At 43.6% G+C, this 18012-nt stretch overlaps 1 protein-coding gene across 1 annotated transcript in view; it reads left to right on the top strand.

The window, feature by feature from the left end:
* Positions 1-18012, top strand: part of COL23A1 (collagen type XXIII alpha 1 chain) — a 362767-nt gene that overhangs the window by 18850 nt on the left and 325905 nt on the right. Inside the window, exon 2 of the mRNA XM_081232836.1 lies at positions 11601-11667. Within this exon, the coding sequence (XP_081088962.1) occupies positions 11601-11667 (67 nt within the window). The remainder of the gene's footprint in view (positions 1-11600; positions 11668-18012) is intronic.

Raw genomic sequence — 18012 nt, 5'->3', positions numbered from 1 at the left:
GGCTAATCCTAGCTTCGGGGCTGCCGGGACTGCTAACATCAGTGCCAGGTCCTTCCTGGGGACAGTTCCTCCTCCTCCTTCCAGCTCCTGTGATGAAGCTCACACCTTAGGCGTGGCCTTGAATGAGTTGAGCTGGAAGAAGCACCATAGGATAACTCAGCCCAGCTGGTCCCGGTTCTGCTGATGATCTCTTCCTGGGCTTTTGTTCAGTTAGTGCTGCCTCTCTGAGTCCAAGCCGTAGGCAGGTATGGCCACTGCGCATTCTTCTCACTCATCTCCCTAAATATTCTCAGCGGTGTCTCCCTCTCCTCACCCCATCAACCCTCAGAGCCTCTCATCACCTGTGGGCCGGTAAGGTGAAAACTTCTCCGTCTGCCTGGCATCAAGGCCCCAGGTCCATTCAGCCTTCTCTCACTTCAGTTCACTTGGGGGTGGTGGGGAATCTGAAGGAGGCATGGGGCTGGGGTCGGGGTGTCTGAGGGACCCCATCTGTGTCAGTGTGCTGGTGCTGCCCTAACAAAGTACCACAGTCAGGGTGGCTTGAACAACAGATGTTTCTTTTCTCGTAATTCTAAAGGCTACAAGTCCAAAATCTAGGTGTCAGCAGGTTGGTTCCTCCTGAGGCCTCTCTCCTCGGCTTGCAGATGGCCATCTTCTCCCGGTGTCCTCACATGGTCTTCCTTCTGTGTGTATCTGCATCTGAATCTCCTCTTTTTAAGAGAACACCAGGGGCTTCCCTGGTGGCGCGCTGGTTGAGAGTCTGCCTGCCGATGCAGGGGATGTGGGTTCGTGCCCGGTCTAGAAGATCCCACATGCCGCAGAGCGGCTGGGCCCGTGAGCCATGGCCACTGGGCCTGTGCGTCTGGAGCCTGTGCTCCACAACGGGAGAAGCCACAACAGTGAAAGGCCCACATACCGCAAAAAAAAAAGAAAAGAAAAAAAGAGGACAGCAGTCATATTGGATTAGGGCCCACCCTAGTGACCTCAGTTTAACTTAATTACCTCTTTAAAAACCCTATCCCAAATACAGCCACATTCTGAAGGATCAGGGGTTAGGACTACAACACATGAATTTTGGCGGGGGACACGATTCAGCCCATACCACCATCTAATCGGACTTGACACATCAGGGAAACTCCAGACATTCACTGTGGGCAGGATGAAGAGGGCAGGGGTCAGCAGGAACAGGTGGAGCCCAGTGTGGGGATTCAAGCAGGCCTGACATGGCAGCTGGGCTGTGGCATGTAGGAGGCTTGGAGGCCACACATGGGAGCAGCCTGAGGGCTCTCCTCAACATGTCAGAAGCCATGCTGGAGGGAATTCCCTGGCAGTCCAGTGGTTAGGCCTCTACACTCTCTCTGCTGAGGGCCCAGGTTCAATCCCTGGTTGGGGAACTAAGATCCCACAAGGCGCTCTGTATGGCTTAAAAAAAAAGAAGAAGCCATGATGGAAACTGTTCATTCCCCTCCCATGGCTGTTGATGGGATTTCTTTCTGTCAGGCCAGTGTGATGAACCTTAGAAAGCGGGTTCTGATGGGAAGTCATGTGTGTGTCCTTCAAAAATAATGAATGGGAACATGAATTAACGATTACTGAAGACTTGCATTTTGCTTGCAGACCAAACCTTTCAAAACACACTTCTGTATTTTGGGACTGAACAGGGACCTTTAAGGAAATGTTTGCTGATGTGGTTTAGAAGAGAGTCACTCAGCATGCCAATGGGAGTCACTGATTGAACCCACATTCCTAAGAGAAAAGTTTCTGAGCTCCTGCCAAATGCCTGGTTTGGGCTAGCTGGTCTCACTGGTTGTCTTCACCTGGCTCAGCTGTGACGTTTACCAGACACCGAGGTGGAAGCTGAGGCTCAGAGTGGTGAACTGATGCTTCCTGAGCCCAGGATGCCTGCCCCACCAGCCGGCCAAGCCTGTGGGAGCCAGGACCTGGGTGCCCTTGTCCTTTGGCTTTTGTTAGGTTATACTTGAAGTGCACCGAACTCCACATATTTGAAATGTGTAATTTGCTACATTTTGACATATGTGTACACCTGTGAAATCCCCACTGATGAACATGTCCATGACCCTCAAAACTTTCCTCTTCCCTCCTTGAATTCTCTCCCTTCCATTCTTTCCCACCTGCCATGCAAGTATTGCTGATTCCTACACAATGAATTAGCTTTCCTCTTTTTAAGATTTTTGAAGGAATGGAATCACACAGTATGTATTCTTTGTGGGGGGAGGGGAGCCTGGTTTCCTTCACTCAGTATAATTATTGAGAGTTTCTTTGATTCTTTTGCATACATTGTTAGTTCATTGTTTTTCATTACTATTATTATATGTCTATACCACAATTTGTTTATCCATTCACCTGTTAATGGATATTTTTGTTATTTCCAGTTTGAGGCTGTTACAAATAAACATCCATGAACATTCATGTACAAGTTTTTGTATGGAATATACTTTCATTTCTCTTGGGTATAATACTTTGGAATGGAATGGTTGACTATCTGATAGATGTGTGATTAACTTTTTAAGAAACTGCCAAACCATTGTTCAAAAACATTGTACCATTTTACATTCCCATCAGCAGTGTATGCGAGTTTCATTTGTTCATATAATGTCTTTTTTCTTTGGCCGCTTTTAAGATTTTCTCTTTATCCCTGGTTTTAAGCAATTCAATTATGATATGGCTTGGTGTAGTATTCTTCATGTTTATTTTGCTTAAGTTTCATTAAGAGTCTTGAATCTGTGAGTTTATAGTTTTCATCAAAATTTGAAAAACTTCTTGGCCATTTCTTCTTCAAATATTTTTTTCTGTTCTGCTCTTTTTCTCCTCTCCTTTGGGACTGCAATTACACACGTATTAGGCCACTTGAATCCCAAAGTTCACTGACATCCTTTCTTTTTAAAATAATAATTTCCCTCTGTGTTCATTTTGGAGAGTTTCTATTGCTGTTTACTAATCTTTTCCTCTGCAATGTTTAATCTTCCATTAATCCTTTCTACCCTATTTTCCATCTCAGACATGATAGCTTTCATCTCTAGAATTTCAGTTCAGGTCATTTAATATCTTTGATCTCTCTACTTAACCTTTTGAGCATACATTATGCAGTTATATTTCTTGTTTTATGGTCCTCATGTGCTAATTCTAACACCTATGGCAGTTGTGGGTCATTTTCAGTTAATTGATTTTTCTGCTCATTATGGGGTCTATTTTCCTGCTGGTAATTTCTGATTATATGCCAGACATTTATGAATTTTACCTCTTTGGGTGCTGGATATTTTTATATTTCTATCAATATTCATGAGCTTTGTTATGTCGTAGATGTTACTTGTAAGAGTTTGATCCTTTTGGATCTTGTTTTTAGATGCATTAGGTGGAATCAGAGCTATATTTAATGTAGGGTTGCTTATTCCCTACCACTGAGGCAGGACCCTTCTTGGTACCCTACTCAGTGTCTGAACAGATGCTCTTCCCATCGCTGTGTGAGAGCTGGGCACTGTTCCCTCTAATCCTTTCCCTGGCTTCAGGTTTTTTCTTCACACACGTGCTGATCAACCCTCTGTGGAATACCCCGCGAGGACCCTTGAAGGTCTCCATGGTTGTCTGTGTGCAGCTCTCACCTACCAGGTCCTCTGCTCTGCAAACTCTAACTACCTTGGCATCCCTGCACTCACAGTTGCCAGTTTCCACCTGTATTTCCTCTCCCTGTGCCACATCCTGGAAACTCTCCCCAGGCAGGAAGCCAGAGTAGTCGTTTTCTGTGTCTCTGAGGATCAGTCTCTTTCCTTGTTGATCCCTGTATCTTCAAAACCATTGCTTCATATATCTTATTTGTGGGCTTTCTATTTTTGTTTGGGTTTTTGATATTGTTTGGGCAGGAGAGTAAATCTAGTCATTACTACTCCCTCTTGCCTGGAAGTAGAAAACTATAATGTGACCTTTTAAATTTGGGGTAATAATTTTAGATTTATAGAAACACATTGTACCTATGTACCTATGTAAATCTAGTCATTGCTACTCCATCTTGCCTGAAAGTTGAAATCCATGATGTAGCCTTTTAAATTTTTTGGAATAATTTTAGTTGTATAGAAACATATTATGTACATATGTACATAACCATAGTATGTTTGTCAAAAGTAAAAAATTAACTGTGATACAATACTCTGGCAGGTGGAATTCTAAGATCGCTCCCAAGATTACCACCCCTTGCTGTACACACTTTGTATAACTCCCTCCCCATGAGTGTAGGCAGAACCTGTGATTATGATGATATGATTGAGTTACTCAACCTATGATTGAGTTACGTTAAAAAGCTTATCTTTGGTGGGCCTGACTTAATTAGGTGAGTCCTTAAAAAAGACTGGACCTTTCCTTGAAGCATGAGAGGGTGTGTGGAGGGGACCACATGGCAAGAAACTGTGAATGGCCTCTGGCCAGCAGTTAGAAAGAGAATGGGAGCCTCAGACCACAGGAACCACATGGGTTTGAAAGAGGACCCAGAGCTCTAGAAACCCTCAGATGACACATTGACTTTAGCCTCATGAGAGCCTGAGCAGAGAACCAAGTTCATCTGTGTCTAGACTTCTGATCACAAATACTGTAAGATAGTAAATTTGTGTTGTTTTAAACTGCTGATTTGGTGGAAATCTGTTATGCAACAATGGAAAATGAATATAATTACTATTAACTAAAAAGAACCAGGTCAAATTCATGAGTAACAATAACCCACTATTCATCTAGCAAGATTTCAATAAAGGTTAACGTGAAAAAAAGAAGACTAGTGTGAAGACGAGCATGAAGCCATGGACACTCCTGTCACCTCCAGTTTTCAAGATGATTTTCACACTCTCATATTGTGTGTCAGTTGGAGGTGGTTAGAATTCTGGTCAAGAATGGATCTATTATATGAGAAAATATTTGCAAATCATATATCTGATGAGGATGTAGTATCCAGATATGTAAAGAACTCTTAGAGCTCATCAACAAATAGACAAACAATCCAATTTAAAAATAGACAAGGGGCTTGAACAGACATTTCTTCAAACAAGATATACAGATGGTCAACAAGTACATGAAAAGGTGCTCAGCATCATTCGTCATTAGGGAAATGCAAGTCAAACCCATAATGAGATACAGCTTCACATCCATTAGGATCTGTTGGTGAGGATGGAGAGAAATTGGAACCCTCATCCACTGCTGGTGGGGATGTCAAATGGTTCAGCCACTGTGGAAAATTTTGGTGGGTCTTCAAAATGTTCAATATGGAATTATCATATGACCCAACAATTCCACTCCTAGGTATATACCCAAAAGAATTGAAAACAGGTATTAAAACAATGCATGCACGTCCACTTATGTCCATAGCAGCACTATTCACAATAGCCAGAGGTGGAAACAGCCCACATGTTCATCAAGGAATATATGGATAAACAAATTGTGGTATGTACATACAATGTAGTACTATTAAGCCGTAAAAAAGAATGAAATACTGATACATGATACAAAGTGAATGAATCTCAAAAACATTTTGCTAAGTGAAAGAAACCAGACACAAAAGGTCACATACTGTGTGATTCTAGTTATATGAAATATCCAAAATAGGTTAATCCATAGGGACAGAAAACAGATTGGTGGCTGGGCGGAGGGAGGAAAGGGAAGCTATTGCTTGATGGGTACAGGATTTCCTCTTGGAGTAAAGGTAATGTGTTGGAACTAGATAGAGGGAACTACATAAAAGGGGTGGTTGCCCAACATTATGAATCCCCTAAAGGCCACTGAATTGTTCACTTTAAAATGGTTAATTTTATGCTATGTGAGTTTGACCTTAATTTTTTAAAAAAGAATAATCTGTTATACAAAAGAATAAAGTTATATCTTAATCAGTGGTAAATGACTTTGTAATTCTGCTATCCATTTTTTAATGTGAACTACAGACTTTATTTAGATCTTCTCACCAGTTTTTCTTCTAATGTCCTTTTCCTATTCCAGGATCCCACCCAGGAGACCACATTGTATTTAGTGGTCATGTCTCCTCCTCAGTCTTTCCTTGTGTTTTATGACTGACAATTTTAAGACATATTGGTCAGGTATTGTGTAGACTGTTGCTGAATTTGGGCTAGTCTGATGTTTCTCATGATTAGACTGGGTTACTAGTGTTTGGGAAGAATACCACTCAGGTGGATTGACCCTATCATGACATCATGTCAGTGGTCTATGATGTCAACATAACCTATCACTGGTGACATTAACCTTGATCACTTGATTAAAGTGGTATCTGCTAGATTTCTCCATTATAAAGTTACTGTTTTCCTTTCCCTCCTCTACATTTTGGAAGTAGGTCACTAAGTCCAGGCCATACTCAAGGAGAGGGGAATTTAGCTCCACCTCCTGGAGAGGGAAGTATCTACATATATTACTTGGAATTCTTATGTAAGGAAGATTTGTCTCTTTTCTCTATTTATTTATTTATTTATCTAATCATTTATATCAGTATGTACTCGTGGATATTTAATTTATTCTTTGGATTATAATTCAATACTACATCATTTATTTTGTTGCCTAAGTTGCTCCAGCTTTGACCATTCTGAATTCTTTTGCTTTGGTTTTGTTTCTTTGATGTACCGCCCCCCTTTTTTAAAGTACTTCCTTATTTTCTGGCACTGCAAGATACTCTAGGCTTATCTTGTATTTTTCCTGCCCTGGCTCTAGAATCAGTCATTTCTCCAAGGAGTCATGGTTCTTTTTATTGGAGAATGATATTTAGAAACCAAGATCTAGGTGCTGAATGTGCTTGTTGCTACGAGGGTGTCACTGGCTGTAGGTCTTCTCTGCAGGCAGCTAGGGTTATTATTCACTCTATATTCACATAACTGTAATTATTTCTGTATGCATCTGTCTGTGTACATAACATAAACATGACCTCATAGTAATGTCTCTGACTAATCCAGCTTCCCCCTTTGCTTATTTATAACTTCTTTCTTGGACAGTGAGAAACCAGGCTCTCATTACCCATAGTTTATTTACTCACTTGTTCAACCCCAATATATATGTATAGTAGTTTCAAAATTGCTACCCTGTACCCCTGTGTGAAACAACTATACCTACCAGAGTACAGCATTTATGGACAGTTCCTTTGGTCTTCAGCCTTACAGTTCTCAGTTGAAACAGTATTTTGCAAAGTGACTTAGGTCAGTTACATGTTTTTCCCCACTACCTTCAGTGAGGTTATGTCGTGTAATCTTAATATAGTTATATTCATTTGTTTCAGCCTGCATTCCACCCTGGGATTTTCCAGCATCCTGGATATTTTTTAAAATTTGTATCCATTAAAGTTTCCTCATTGTGATGTATGGTCCAATAGTTTTTGACAAATGCTTGTAGTATATCCATCACCCCAGTATCATGCAGAAGAGTTCCATCACCTCACAGCTCCTCCATGAGTCTCCTTGTGTTTCATTCCTTCTACTCCCTCAACCTTTGGCAACCACTGACCTAATTTCAGTCCCTATAGTTTTGTATGGCCTGAATTTTTTTATAGCAACTCTTTTTATTAGACATTAAAATTGCTGGTAAGCAGAGATTCTCTTACTTTGTGTTTGAAGTTAGTTGATACCAGGATTCAAGTCCAGTCCTGACACTTACATTGCCCTGAGTCTCAATTTTCTCATCTGTAAATGAGTATAAAAAAAATATTCCTAGCCTCATGGGGGTTCTATGGAGGACTCAAGAAGATAACAGTTGTTGGCACAGTGCCGGGCACATAGTAAGTAATCAATAAACTTGATGATAATAATACTTTATATTTGCTATCCTCATCATCACCATGGTGGGATATGAAAAAAGAATATTAAAGAGGCCAGGAAATGCTGCCGTCTTGTGTTGCTGGTGGGCATAAGAATGTACACATGGGCCCTTCCCTACAGCGGATGGAAAGAAGGCAGAGAGGATGTGACTGTAGCAGGGCAGGATGGATCCTCCGCAAGTCCTCCTCTGGTGTTTGTGGTGCCTGTGTGTATTATCCGGGTTGATCCTGGAGTTAGTTATGGCTTCCTGAGGAGACAGAATCATCTGCCTGTCATTCAAAAATTGCCCTAGGCAGGGAGATTTTAGGGCTTCATTTTGGCTTTTCTCCTCCCCAGGATTTTTTTTTTCACTGAGATGATATTACAACATGGAAAGAACTTTAAAGAAGTAAATCACTGTAATCCCTGCACCCAAGTGGGTTGATGTTTTGGTAATTGCTGCCGTCCCACTCCTGCACATTTACACATATGTAAACATTATTTATTGTATCATAAGCATTTTTCCTTGTTGCTACATAGTCTTCATAATGATTTTTGATGAAGATATGACAGTTTCATGAAGGGGATTCACCATCCTTCACTAAAGTACTCCCACTGTTTTGCGGCACAACTTCATGAATATCATTTTTTTGCTCCTGATGATTTATTTCCTTGGGATATACTCCCTAGAGTAGGAATTTTCTGTCAAAGGATAGGAATGTCCTTGTGGCTTTATCTGTAGCACTTTGCAGAAATAAAATGTTACATCCTTTTTTATATATTAATCTATATTTCATCAAAATACAGCTGTTCAGGGATGTGATCAAATATCTGGTGAAGAGCTGGAGACTAATGCTTCAACAGATCATTGATAAATTTATCATCTGACCATGTAATGCTTTTTTGGAAACCATGATTTTCTCTGATTAGATTTCTCTCAGCTCTTGTCCCCCCAACTCCAAGTTCTCCTTCTTACTACTTCTGGAGGGAACACTCCCAGAGTCTCCTGTCATTTCTCCGAAACTCATTCTTTACTTACTTTTGGAGTCAGGACTTGTTTGCATATGTAAAACCAGGACCATATTGTTTGCAGATGCTAGGGTTGCTGCCAGATAATTGAATGTATAAAGTTGAGGCTTTTGAATCATTTTTACAAACCAGGACACAAAAGAATATTTTCTTAGAATTAAAAAAAATAATAAAGGCATGGAAATAAAGATCACAGGACTGGGTTTCTAATACAGACATTTCACTTTGTGTTCCTAGTAGGGGCGTTCCAACTCCAGAGTTGGGGGTGGGGGTGGGGGGTGGGGGGGAGGATAGAGGACTAAGATAAAGCTTTGCAGATTCACTATCTAATCCAGAAAAAACAAATGCATAAAAGGAGTTAGAATAAATAACGAAACAAAAACTCAATCAGTTATTTATGATCCCATCTACTAGCATGAACAATACGTTTTTTCGTTTCTTGAATAGTTTTCAGTTTAGTTTTTGTTTGAAGATAAGGGTAGCTTCAAAGTCATTGTATTTCCTATCAGTAATTGATAAAGCCCCTTCCCCTTAGGGGAGCGCCCAGATGTGATAGCAGTTGTTGAAAGCGAATTGTTTTTTAGCATTAAATGCTTTTGTTCTTTTTTTAAAAAAAGAAATTAGCATAGCTTCCAGTGTTTCTAGAAATGATAAAAACAGCTGAGAGCTTCTCATACAAATTGACTGGCTGAAATTAGAAGGCTGGAGTCTTTTTCCAAGTGAATTTTGAAATCTGTAATTGTACCTGCCAGTATAATGGGGGAAAAGTGAGTTCCGAGGTCCTGCTCACACCTGCATTGCAGGCACCTACTGCAGCATTCCAGTACAGTGAGGATGGGCATGGCTTGGATGCTCCAGACTCCAGTGCACATGGCCTGGGGTTGGGTGGGGGTGGGGGTGGTATCTGCTACTGCTGTGTCTCACCCGCCTGGTAGGAACCTGTGGCAGCTGCGGGGGGTACCTATGGAGGCACAGGGCCAGCACAGAATGCTTGCAGGGTGGCTCTGGTCCCGGTGGGCAGTTCTAGGGAAGATTGCCCCAGGCTTAAGCAGGAGTGAGTGGCAGGTGTGGGTCTGGACAGGAACTGAGATTCCAGGGCCAAGAGACCTAGCCAGGTTCTGATTTCTGGGACAAACCAAGGCCTTGGGGGGTTTAAGAGGTATGGGGGGTATAGAAAAGTTCTGTTGTGGTACTGCTTTCACAAACACCTCCACCACAAGGTTCCAAATTGTACATCCTCCAGTTCTCTAAATCCTTGGCCTTAACTCCATCTCTTGTCAGTATCAGCCTCTGTGGCCCATCTGGAAATTGAGGGCAAGGCTGGCAGATTGGAATGGACGTGGAACTTGGAAGTACTTTGCAGGGGCCAGAGCCTCCCCTGGTTACATTTTTTATTTCAGGCTCCTGGTCCTGGGCTGTTCAGCCCATTCTTATTTATTTATTTATTTTCTTATTTATTTATTTATTCATTTATTTACTCATTCATGGCCATGCTGCACGGCTTCTGGGATCCTAGTTCCCTGCCCAGCGACTGAACCCAGGCCCTCGGCGTGGAGTCCGTTATAACCACTGGATCTCCAGGGAATTCCCTGTTCAGCCCCTTCTTATGTGAAAATTCCAGGCTTGGTGATCAAGGGCTCAAGACAGGGAGTGCCTTCTCACTTCCTCTAAAACAGTGATTTAAAAATTACATTTTTGTTTGTTTGTTGTGCTATTTTCCAGGTGTTTGTATTTGCATTTTTACTATGTTTTTTATTGAGAAAAATTACATTTTTAGGTTTGAACCTTAAGTAACCCTTTTAGTGGTAGTATGCATTTTTAACTCAAGTTAACACATTTGGGATTTGCTTTGTTTTGCTTTTAGGAAGTTTTTTTGTTTTTTGTTTTTGTTTTGTTTTTCTCTAGGAAAAGGTTAATACTTTGTATATTCTTGTCAGGACTCAAGTCTTGGCTAGTTTGGGGATTATGGGCCAATTGCTTCACTCCCCTAAACCTAGATTTGGGATTGTGGATTAATTTCTTATTTTTTCCAAGTTTGTATCACCTGTCTGTGAGGCAGGGACAATAATTCATGCCCCAGAGGTTACCCGAGTGTCACATAAGGTGATGATTATGCCAGGGCTGTACTGTGAGTTGTCATAATAGCAGAGCTGTGACTTTTGACTACATTTCTGTGGTAGTTCTTTTCCCTTCACCCAAATCTAGCATACGGCTGGGCATGTGTAGAGATTCTTGTTAAATTGTACTGATCTAAATTTTCTAGGCCAAGGATCCCCACTGGTAAGAAGAAAGGAAAATGTCATCAGGGTGGATTAGCCCTGGGCCATTGGGTCTGAAGCCAGTGGGCTGGGAGGGGCTGCAACCAAGGGTCCTCTGGGGCTTCCTGGGGTTGGATAGGGGTGGTCTCCGGAGCAGGGAAAGATGTTCAAAAGCGAGTTTTGATTGGCCCTACCTGGCCTCTCTCTGCTCTGCCCTCCTATCTTCACGCCAGGGACTACCGGGTCCCTTTGTCATTCCTGGATTTGTATTTGAAAATGTTGTTAACAAAGCAGAAACCTGTCATCTTCTATTCATGGACTCCCAAGTAATTGCTTAATGTTTATTTCTGTTTCCCCTCCCATTCTAAAACTGCCTGTAGAATTTAATGACCTTTTAAAAACTGTTCTTGAAAGCACCAACACCACCACTGTAGATCTTTCAAATATGTTGTTTTTTGCTGTTTTTCCACTTCTACCCCTCTCCGCTCCAAAACTCATCCTTATTTTTTCCCCCCTTTTCTTCCTGGTTCAGAAGATGGAGGGACCAGTCAAGCTCCGGACGGTTCGAGAAGCACCGACGGACTGTGTCTGTCCCCCAGGTAAGTGGATGTTCGATCGTTGCTGGCTCCTGACTTCCATAGGCCTGGTCTTCTCTCTCCTGTCTACCCAAAACTGCCAAGGCCATGGTCAAGAGAATCACCGTGGGTTTCAGGCTGTCTGTGGTACCTTGTGGACTGTCCTGGGGCCTTTCTTCCTACATCATCTTCCCTGGTAGGTGTGTCGTTAAAGATTCTGGCAAAATTAACTGACTTGGTTTGATGAGGCTGATGGTATTGGTGGAGGAGCTAAGAAACTCTTCGGGATGACTTACCATAAATGCTTAGATGCTAGGAAAGTAGCAGCCATCCCCTTTTAAAGATAGAGAAACAGACATGAACCATCCAAACAGTGTTAACATTGTGACCCTAGCTCTGTTTCGAACGTGAGGGGTGGCGGGTAGAGGAATAATCTGGCAAATATAGGTTTTTTTGGTTTTCATTTCTTTGGTGGAGGTAGAGGAAAGGAGCAGGAAACATGGTCTGATTTGTTCAAATAATCATGTGTCTTGGGTTTTGATGGTGTAGACCGGGACAGCTGTGACTAGAATTGAGGATTTGTTGGTTCCTAACCCATGTGGCTCAAATCCTGGTTCATATTGGTCTTCCAGTTGTCCTCATTGGAGCTTTGCACATATTATGACTGAGAATTTAGGGGTGTAGTCTCAGCCCCAGTGTTTTCAGGGCTAGAATTATCCTCTCATGGAACAGTATGTAATACCAGTGCATGAGTGGAAAATTGTAACAATTCCCAGATGACCCACCATGCCGGACGAGGTGAGAGAACATGGGAGCTGGACCCAGGGGCCCTGTTCCTTGCTGTCATGCCTTCCATTAGCCAAGTTGTCTGGCATTTCTGAAACTACTTCACCTGGTCCAGAAACCAAGCTTACTGATGGTTAACATCTCCAGATTGGGAGATGCCCTGAGATTTGTGCAAAGATGGACCCATGGTGTGAAAATTCAGTCTCTGGGGACCCAGTGGAAGAGGATTTTACAGTCGAGCTTGAGTTAGCCTTTCATAGGAACTCTGAGTTTTTAACAGGAGGGAAAAGGACATGATAAGTAATGACATCATGAGCAGATCAGGAAGTCAGAAATTGCGATTCAATGGGAGAAAAAAATTCAGTTCCACCAATGAAGTTTTGGCTGATCTGCAAAATGTATAAAACAATTCTTCTTGCTTCTCCCCTGTTCTTTCTTTCTCAGTATTGAATGGTTGTAAATTCATATGAGTTATGTAGATGAGGGTTTTTAAAACTGGGAGTCACTGGGAATTCCCTGGCAGTCCAGTGGTTAGGACTCTACACTCTCACTGCCAAGGCCCTGGGTTCAATCCCTGGTTGGGGAACTAAGATCCCACAAGCCGAGCGGCGCGGCCAAACAAACAAACAAACCGGGGAGTCACAACACATATATGAGACATGAAATCAGTTATGTGGGTTGCAGCCAGCATTCTGAAATTTTGAACTAGCAGAGAGTACAATAAAAAATATTGGAGTGAAGTTTTGGTGTCAGCCATTTATATTTGTAAATGGCAGTGTGAAACGGGTTCCTTGCTATGGGTTGCTGACTGAAAGTTTGAAAACCACCAATACAGATGATAGATGGAGAGGGAGGAGGTGGCAGTGAGGGGACATGGAGCTCCTGAATAAACCCAGACCAGGTCCAAATCTTGGTCAGGCACTTACTGTTTGTGTTAATAAATGATACCAATACTGGAGTGGGCTCTGTAGGCTTTTTGATGTCATGGAGGAAACACAAAGCCCAGGACCTGGAGATAGTCTTCTGTCTGTCTTCCCTCGAGGTCTCTTGACCCACCAGGAGAGGTGTCAAGAAGGCCTCCGGGATGACCATGGAAGCCAAAAGCCTGGTCAGAACCCTCAGTTCCTCAGGTGGCCTGCCCTCCTCTCTGGGGGTGCCCAGCAGTCAGTGCTGTGCTGTCGTTGTCCGAGGGGCTTGTGGCTGTGATCAGGCTGTCCTGGCAGGTATGGTCAGCGTGGCCCAGGGGGTGTAGCACCGCAGCCTCTGCCAGGCCCCAGTGCATACCCATGTCCACATCTGCTCTTTCTCTCCTGTCACCTTGAGCTGGAGAACTCACTTGAGCACTTTAGACTAGAGCCCTTTATCAGTGCAAAACCCCATAGGCTGGCACATTCTCCTCTGCCATAAAAAGCACAGAGGGCTTTTTCTCCAACACCAGAAGCCTTAACTCATTCCCTTTCTCCCTGGCTCTGATCTGCCCTGCAGACTTTTGGAGTCTGGACATGCAGACCACCCTCTTTTGAGATACCCCATCTCATCTGAGATACCCGCAGATCCCCCTAGCCCAGTTCCTTCCCACGGCCCAGAGGACAGTATAATCTTTTGTCAGATCCTAGGATGCAGCAAGACAGATAAGCGAGGCCAAAGAAGGGGGCGGCTCTTCTGTGTGTGTTACCCATTGTGAAGTGGGTGCGGGGAGCTCTGAGGCTGAAGGGAGGGGCAGGCTTCCGGCTGGAAGGTCAAGATTCTTCTCTTGCTGGAGTCAGTGGTGGGAGGACTGGCAGAGCTGTGCTCTGAACTAGCCCTGTGACCTCAGGCAAGTGAGAGGCCCTTGAACCTTGAACTCCTTGTCTATAAAACGGTATAGTGAGTTGAATTGTGTCCCCCAACCCCCAAAAGATATGTCCCAGTCCTAACCCCTGGCATTTGTAAATGTGGCCTTATGTGGAAATAGGGTCTTTGCAGACATAATTAATTTAAGGATCTTGAGATGAGATCATCCAGGGTTTAGGGTAGGCCCTAAATCCAATGATGAGTGTCCTTATAAGAGTCAGAGGTAAGAGATTTGAGACACAGAAACACCCAGAGGAGAAGGCCATGGGAAGAAAGAGGCAGAGGCCAGAGTGATGCATCTACAAACCTAAGAACACCCAGGATTGCCGGCAGCCACAGAAGCTGGAGAGGGGCGTGGAAGGGATTCTCCTTAAGAGCTTTCAGAAGGAACGAGCCCTGCCAACATCTTGGTTTTGGACTTCTGGCCTCCAGAATTGTGAGACAATAGGTTTCTGTCATGTTAAGTCACCTAGTTTGTGTTCATTTGTTGTGGCAGCCTTAGGAAACTAAAATAAATGGGACCATTAATCACCCTAATTATAAGGTTGCTGAGATAATCAAAATGTGGGGGACATAGGAACTTCCTACACCACCAGGTCTGAATCAGGTGTCTGGGGCTGCCACCTGGGAGCCCCCTCATGCTGCTCTTCCTCATACACCTGCCTCAAAGGAGACTTCTCTTCCTTCAGCAGAGAACTCAGGTCTGTAGATTCATGTGGCTTACCCATGTCCCTGGGGATTCCAACGTCTTCTTTTCTTATTACTTATGTACTTATTGTTTTAAAATGTGTTTAAAGTTTTACAATGTTTATTTTTGAATAGGAACTAATATGTGATGAGAGATTCAAGTACTACAAAAGATTATATGTGAAAACTAATTCCCCTCCCTCCTCTTCCCCGGTTCTCCTGCTTCTCTATCCAGGGGCCCTTTACCCTTTTGCTGATGTCCTTCTGAGCAGTCCTTTCCAATAGAACTTTCTGTGATGATGGAAATATTCTATCTCTCCGCTAATCGAGCAGCCACTACTAGCCATGTGGGGCCACCAAGCCCCTGAAGCATGGCTAGTGCAACTGACAAACTGAATTTAAAATTTTTTTTAATTTAGAATAGATATACAGCAAGGCCCTAATGTGTAGCACAGGGAACTATATTCAATATCCTGTGATAGACCATAATGGAAAAGAATATAAAAAAAGAGTGTATGCTGTATAACTGAGTCACTTTGCTCTACAGCAGAGATTGGCACAAATTAGTAAATCAACTATACTTCAATAAAAAAAATTTTGTTAATCTTAATTTAAATTGCCACATGTGGCTGGTGGCTATGGTGTAGGACAGTTTTTTGAGGTTTCTGAGGTCATTTAGTTACATTTCAGTGAGAAGCTCCCCTCCTGGTTTTACACAAATGGTATATGTTGTTGTCCCAGTGTTGCTTTCTCGGTTTGCAGTTTCCCTCTGAGATGGTCTGAATCATTCCATGTATCAGAGAGCAGGTGTTACCTTGTTTTGGGTTAAAAGACAAAATCCTGTTGGGCTGTCCTGTGAGGTACCTGGCCAGTCCCCACCCCAGGGACGTTTGAATTGTTTCCCATCCTGTGTTCTTACAGACTGTCCTTCAGGGAACTGTTGGAGGGAAGGAGAACTGTTGTCTTGCCCCGTTCCCTGCCTTCCTCATGCTCTGTACTGAAGCCCATCATGAGCCAGGCACTGCTGCAGGGCTTTGGGTCACTGGGCTGAAAGGATAGGAGCCCTCAGTCTGTTTGGGGCGCCACCACCAGAACAGCAATTCTGGAATGTTGCAGGGAGTGGCCCCGAAGTCTGCTCTGTGGGAGACTCGGGCACGACCCAGTCCCCACTGTGCTGTGAACATGTGAGCATCCCAAGGGACGGGTCGGGGCCAGCACCCTGGAGCCTGAGAGGTTTGGATTTGACTCTGCTGCTTAAACAGCTGCCGAGTGGGCACATCCTGCACATCCTGGAGATATGGGCCATTCTGGTGTAAAAGCTCCTTATGTTAACTAACTCTTTTAATTACGTTAATAAAATAAACAAACGAAAAGGAAACATACTAGCTTACATAACTGGAATAGAGAGGTCAGAGGTACAGCCAGTTTCAGGTATGTCTGGGCTCAGGGGTCTCTGTCTGCCTCTCAGCTCTTCCCTGAGTCATTTTCAGACACTGTCTCCTTGGGGTGGGAAAGTGGCCACCAACAGCCCCAGCAGTATATCAGACCTTCTCAGCAACCCCAGCAGATAGAGCTCTCCCCTTTCTCAAAGGTGTCAGCATTAGGGAATGGGGAGTGTTATGGGCTGAATTGTATCCCCCTCCAAATTCATATGTTGAAGTCTTAACCCCCACCTAGTACCTCAGAATGTGACTGTATTTGAGACAGGGTCTTTAAAGAGGTAAATAAGGTAAAGTGAGGCCATTAGGGTGGGCCCTCATCCACTATGACTGGTGTCCTTATAAGAAGAGATTAGGACAGAGACACACACAGAGGGAAGATGACATGAAGCCAGGGAGAGAGGCCTCAGAAGAAACCAACCCTGCTGACACCTTGATCTCTGACTTATAACCTCCAGAATTGTGAGAAAATAGATTTCTGTTGTTTAAGCCACCCAAACTATGGTACTTAGTTATGGCAGGCCAAGCAGACGAATATAGAGAGTTATTGTTGCTGGGTACAGAGTTTCTGTTTGGAAAGATGGAAAAGTTCTGGAAAATGGATAGTGGCAATGGTTATACAACATTGTGAAGGTACTAAATGCCATGAAATTCTGCACTTTTAAATGGTTAAAATGGTATTTAAATTTTGTCTGTATTTTACTGTGATTGAAGAAAGAAGTCCCAGCATTGACCCTGATTTGCCTGGCTTGGGGCAGATGCCTGTCCCTGTACTAATTGCTGTTCCTGGAGGATGGGACACATTGATTGGCCAGGTCTGGGTCATGTGACTGGTCTTGGACTTGGGGGGAAGCCGTTGTGGGGGAGGGTCGACACTACCAGGATCATGTAGGCTGAGAGTGGGGGAGGGTGGTTACCTCAAGAAAAAGTAGGGTGCTATTCCCAGAAAAAGAGAAAAGGGATGCAGCTGGGCAGACATAAATAATAGATGACCACTTCAGTCCGGCTCCGGGGGCAGCTGGCCAGACATGTCCAGGTGGTCCTAAGCGGGGACTACGGACAGACCCTGAGTTTGACCAGAGGCTTGCCTCCACTTCAAGCACATAAGTCTCTTCCCTCTGTTGAGCTGGTCCAACAGACAGTGCAGCTCAGTGATTAAGCACTTGAATTTTGGACCCAGACTGCCTGATTCAAATTCTTTGTCCCAGACTTCCTTGGTGGCACAGTGGTTGGGAATCTGCTTGCCAATACAGGGGACACAGGTTCGATCCCTGTCCCAGGAAGATCCCACATGCTGCGGAGCAACTAAGCCCATGCGCCACAACTACTGAGCCTGTGCTCTAGAGCCCACGGGCCACAACTACTGAGCCCGTGTGCCACAGCTACTCAAGCCTGTGCGCCTAGAGCCTATGCTCCGCAACAAGAGAAGCCACTTCAATGAGAAGCCCGCGCACCTCAACGCAAAGTAGCCCCCGCTCGCTGCAACTAGAGAAAGCCCACATGCAGCAATGAAGACCTGATGCAGCCAAAAATAAATAAAATAAATAAATTAAAAAACAAGAAACAAATTCTTTGTCCCTTACCAACTCCATGACCTCGAACTTATCCTCCCGGTGCCTCAGTT

This window comes from Mesoplodon bidens (genome assembly GCF_964165515.1).
Source record: "Mesoplodon bidens genome assembly, chromosome: 4".
Classification (NCBI taxonomy): domain Eukaryota; kingdom Metazoa; phylum Chordata; class Mammalia; order Artiodactyla; family Ziphiidae; genus Mesoplodon; species Mesoplodon bidens.
This window is presented reverse-complemented; position numbering and strand designations above follow the sequence as displayed.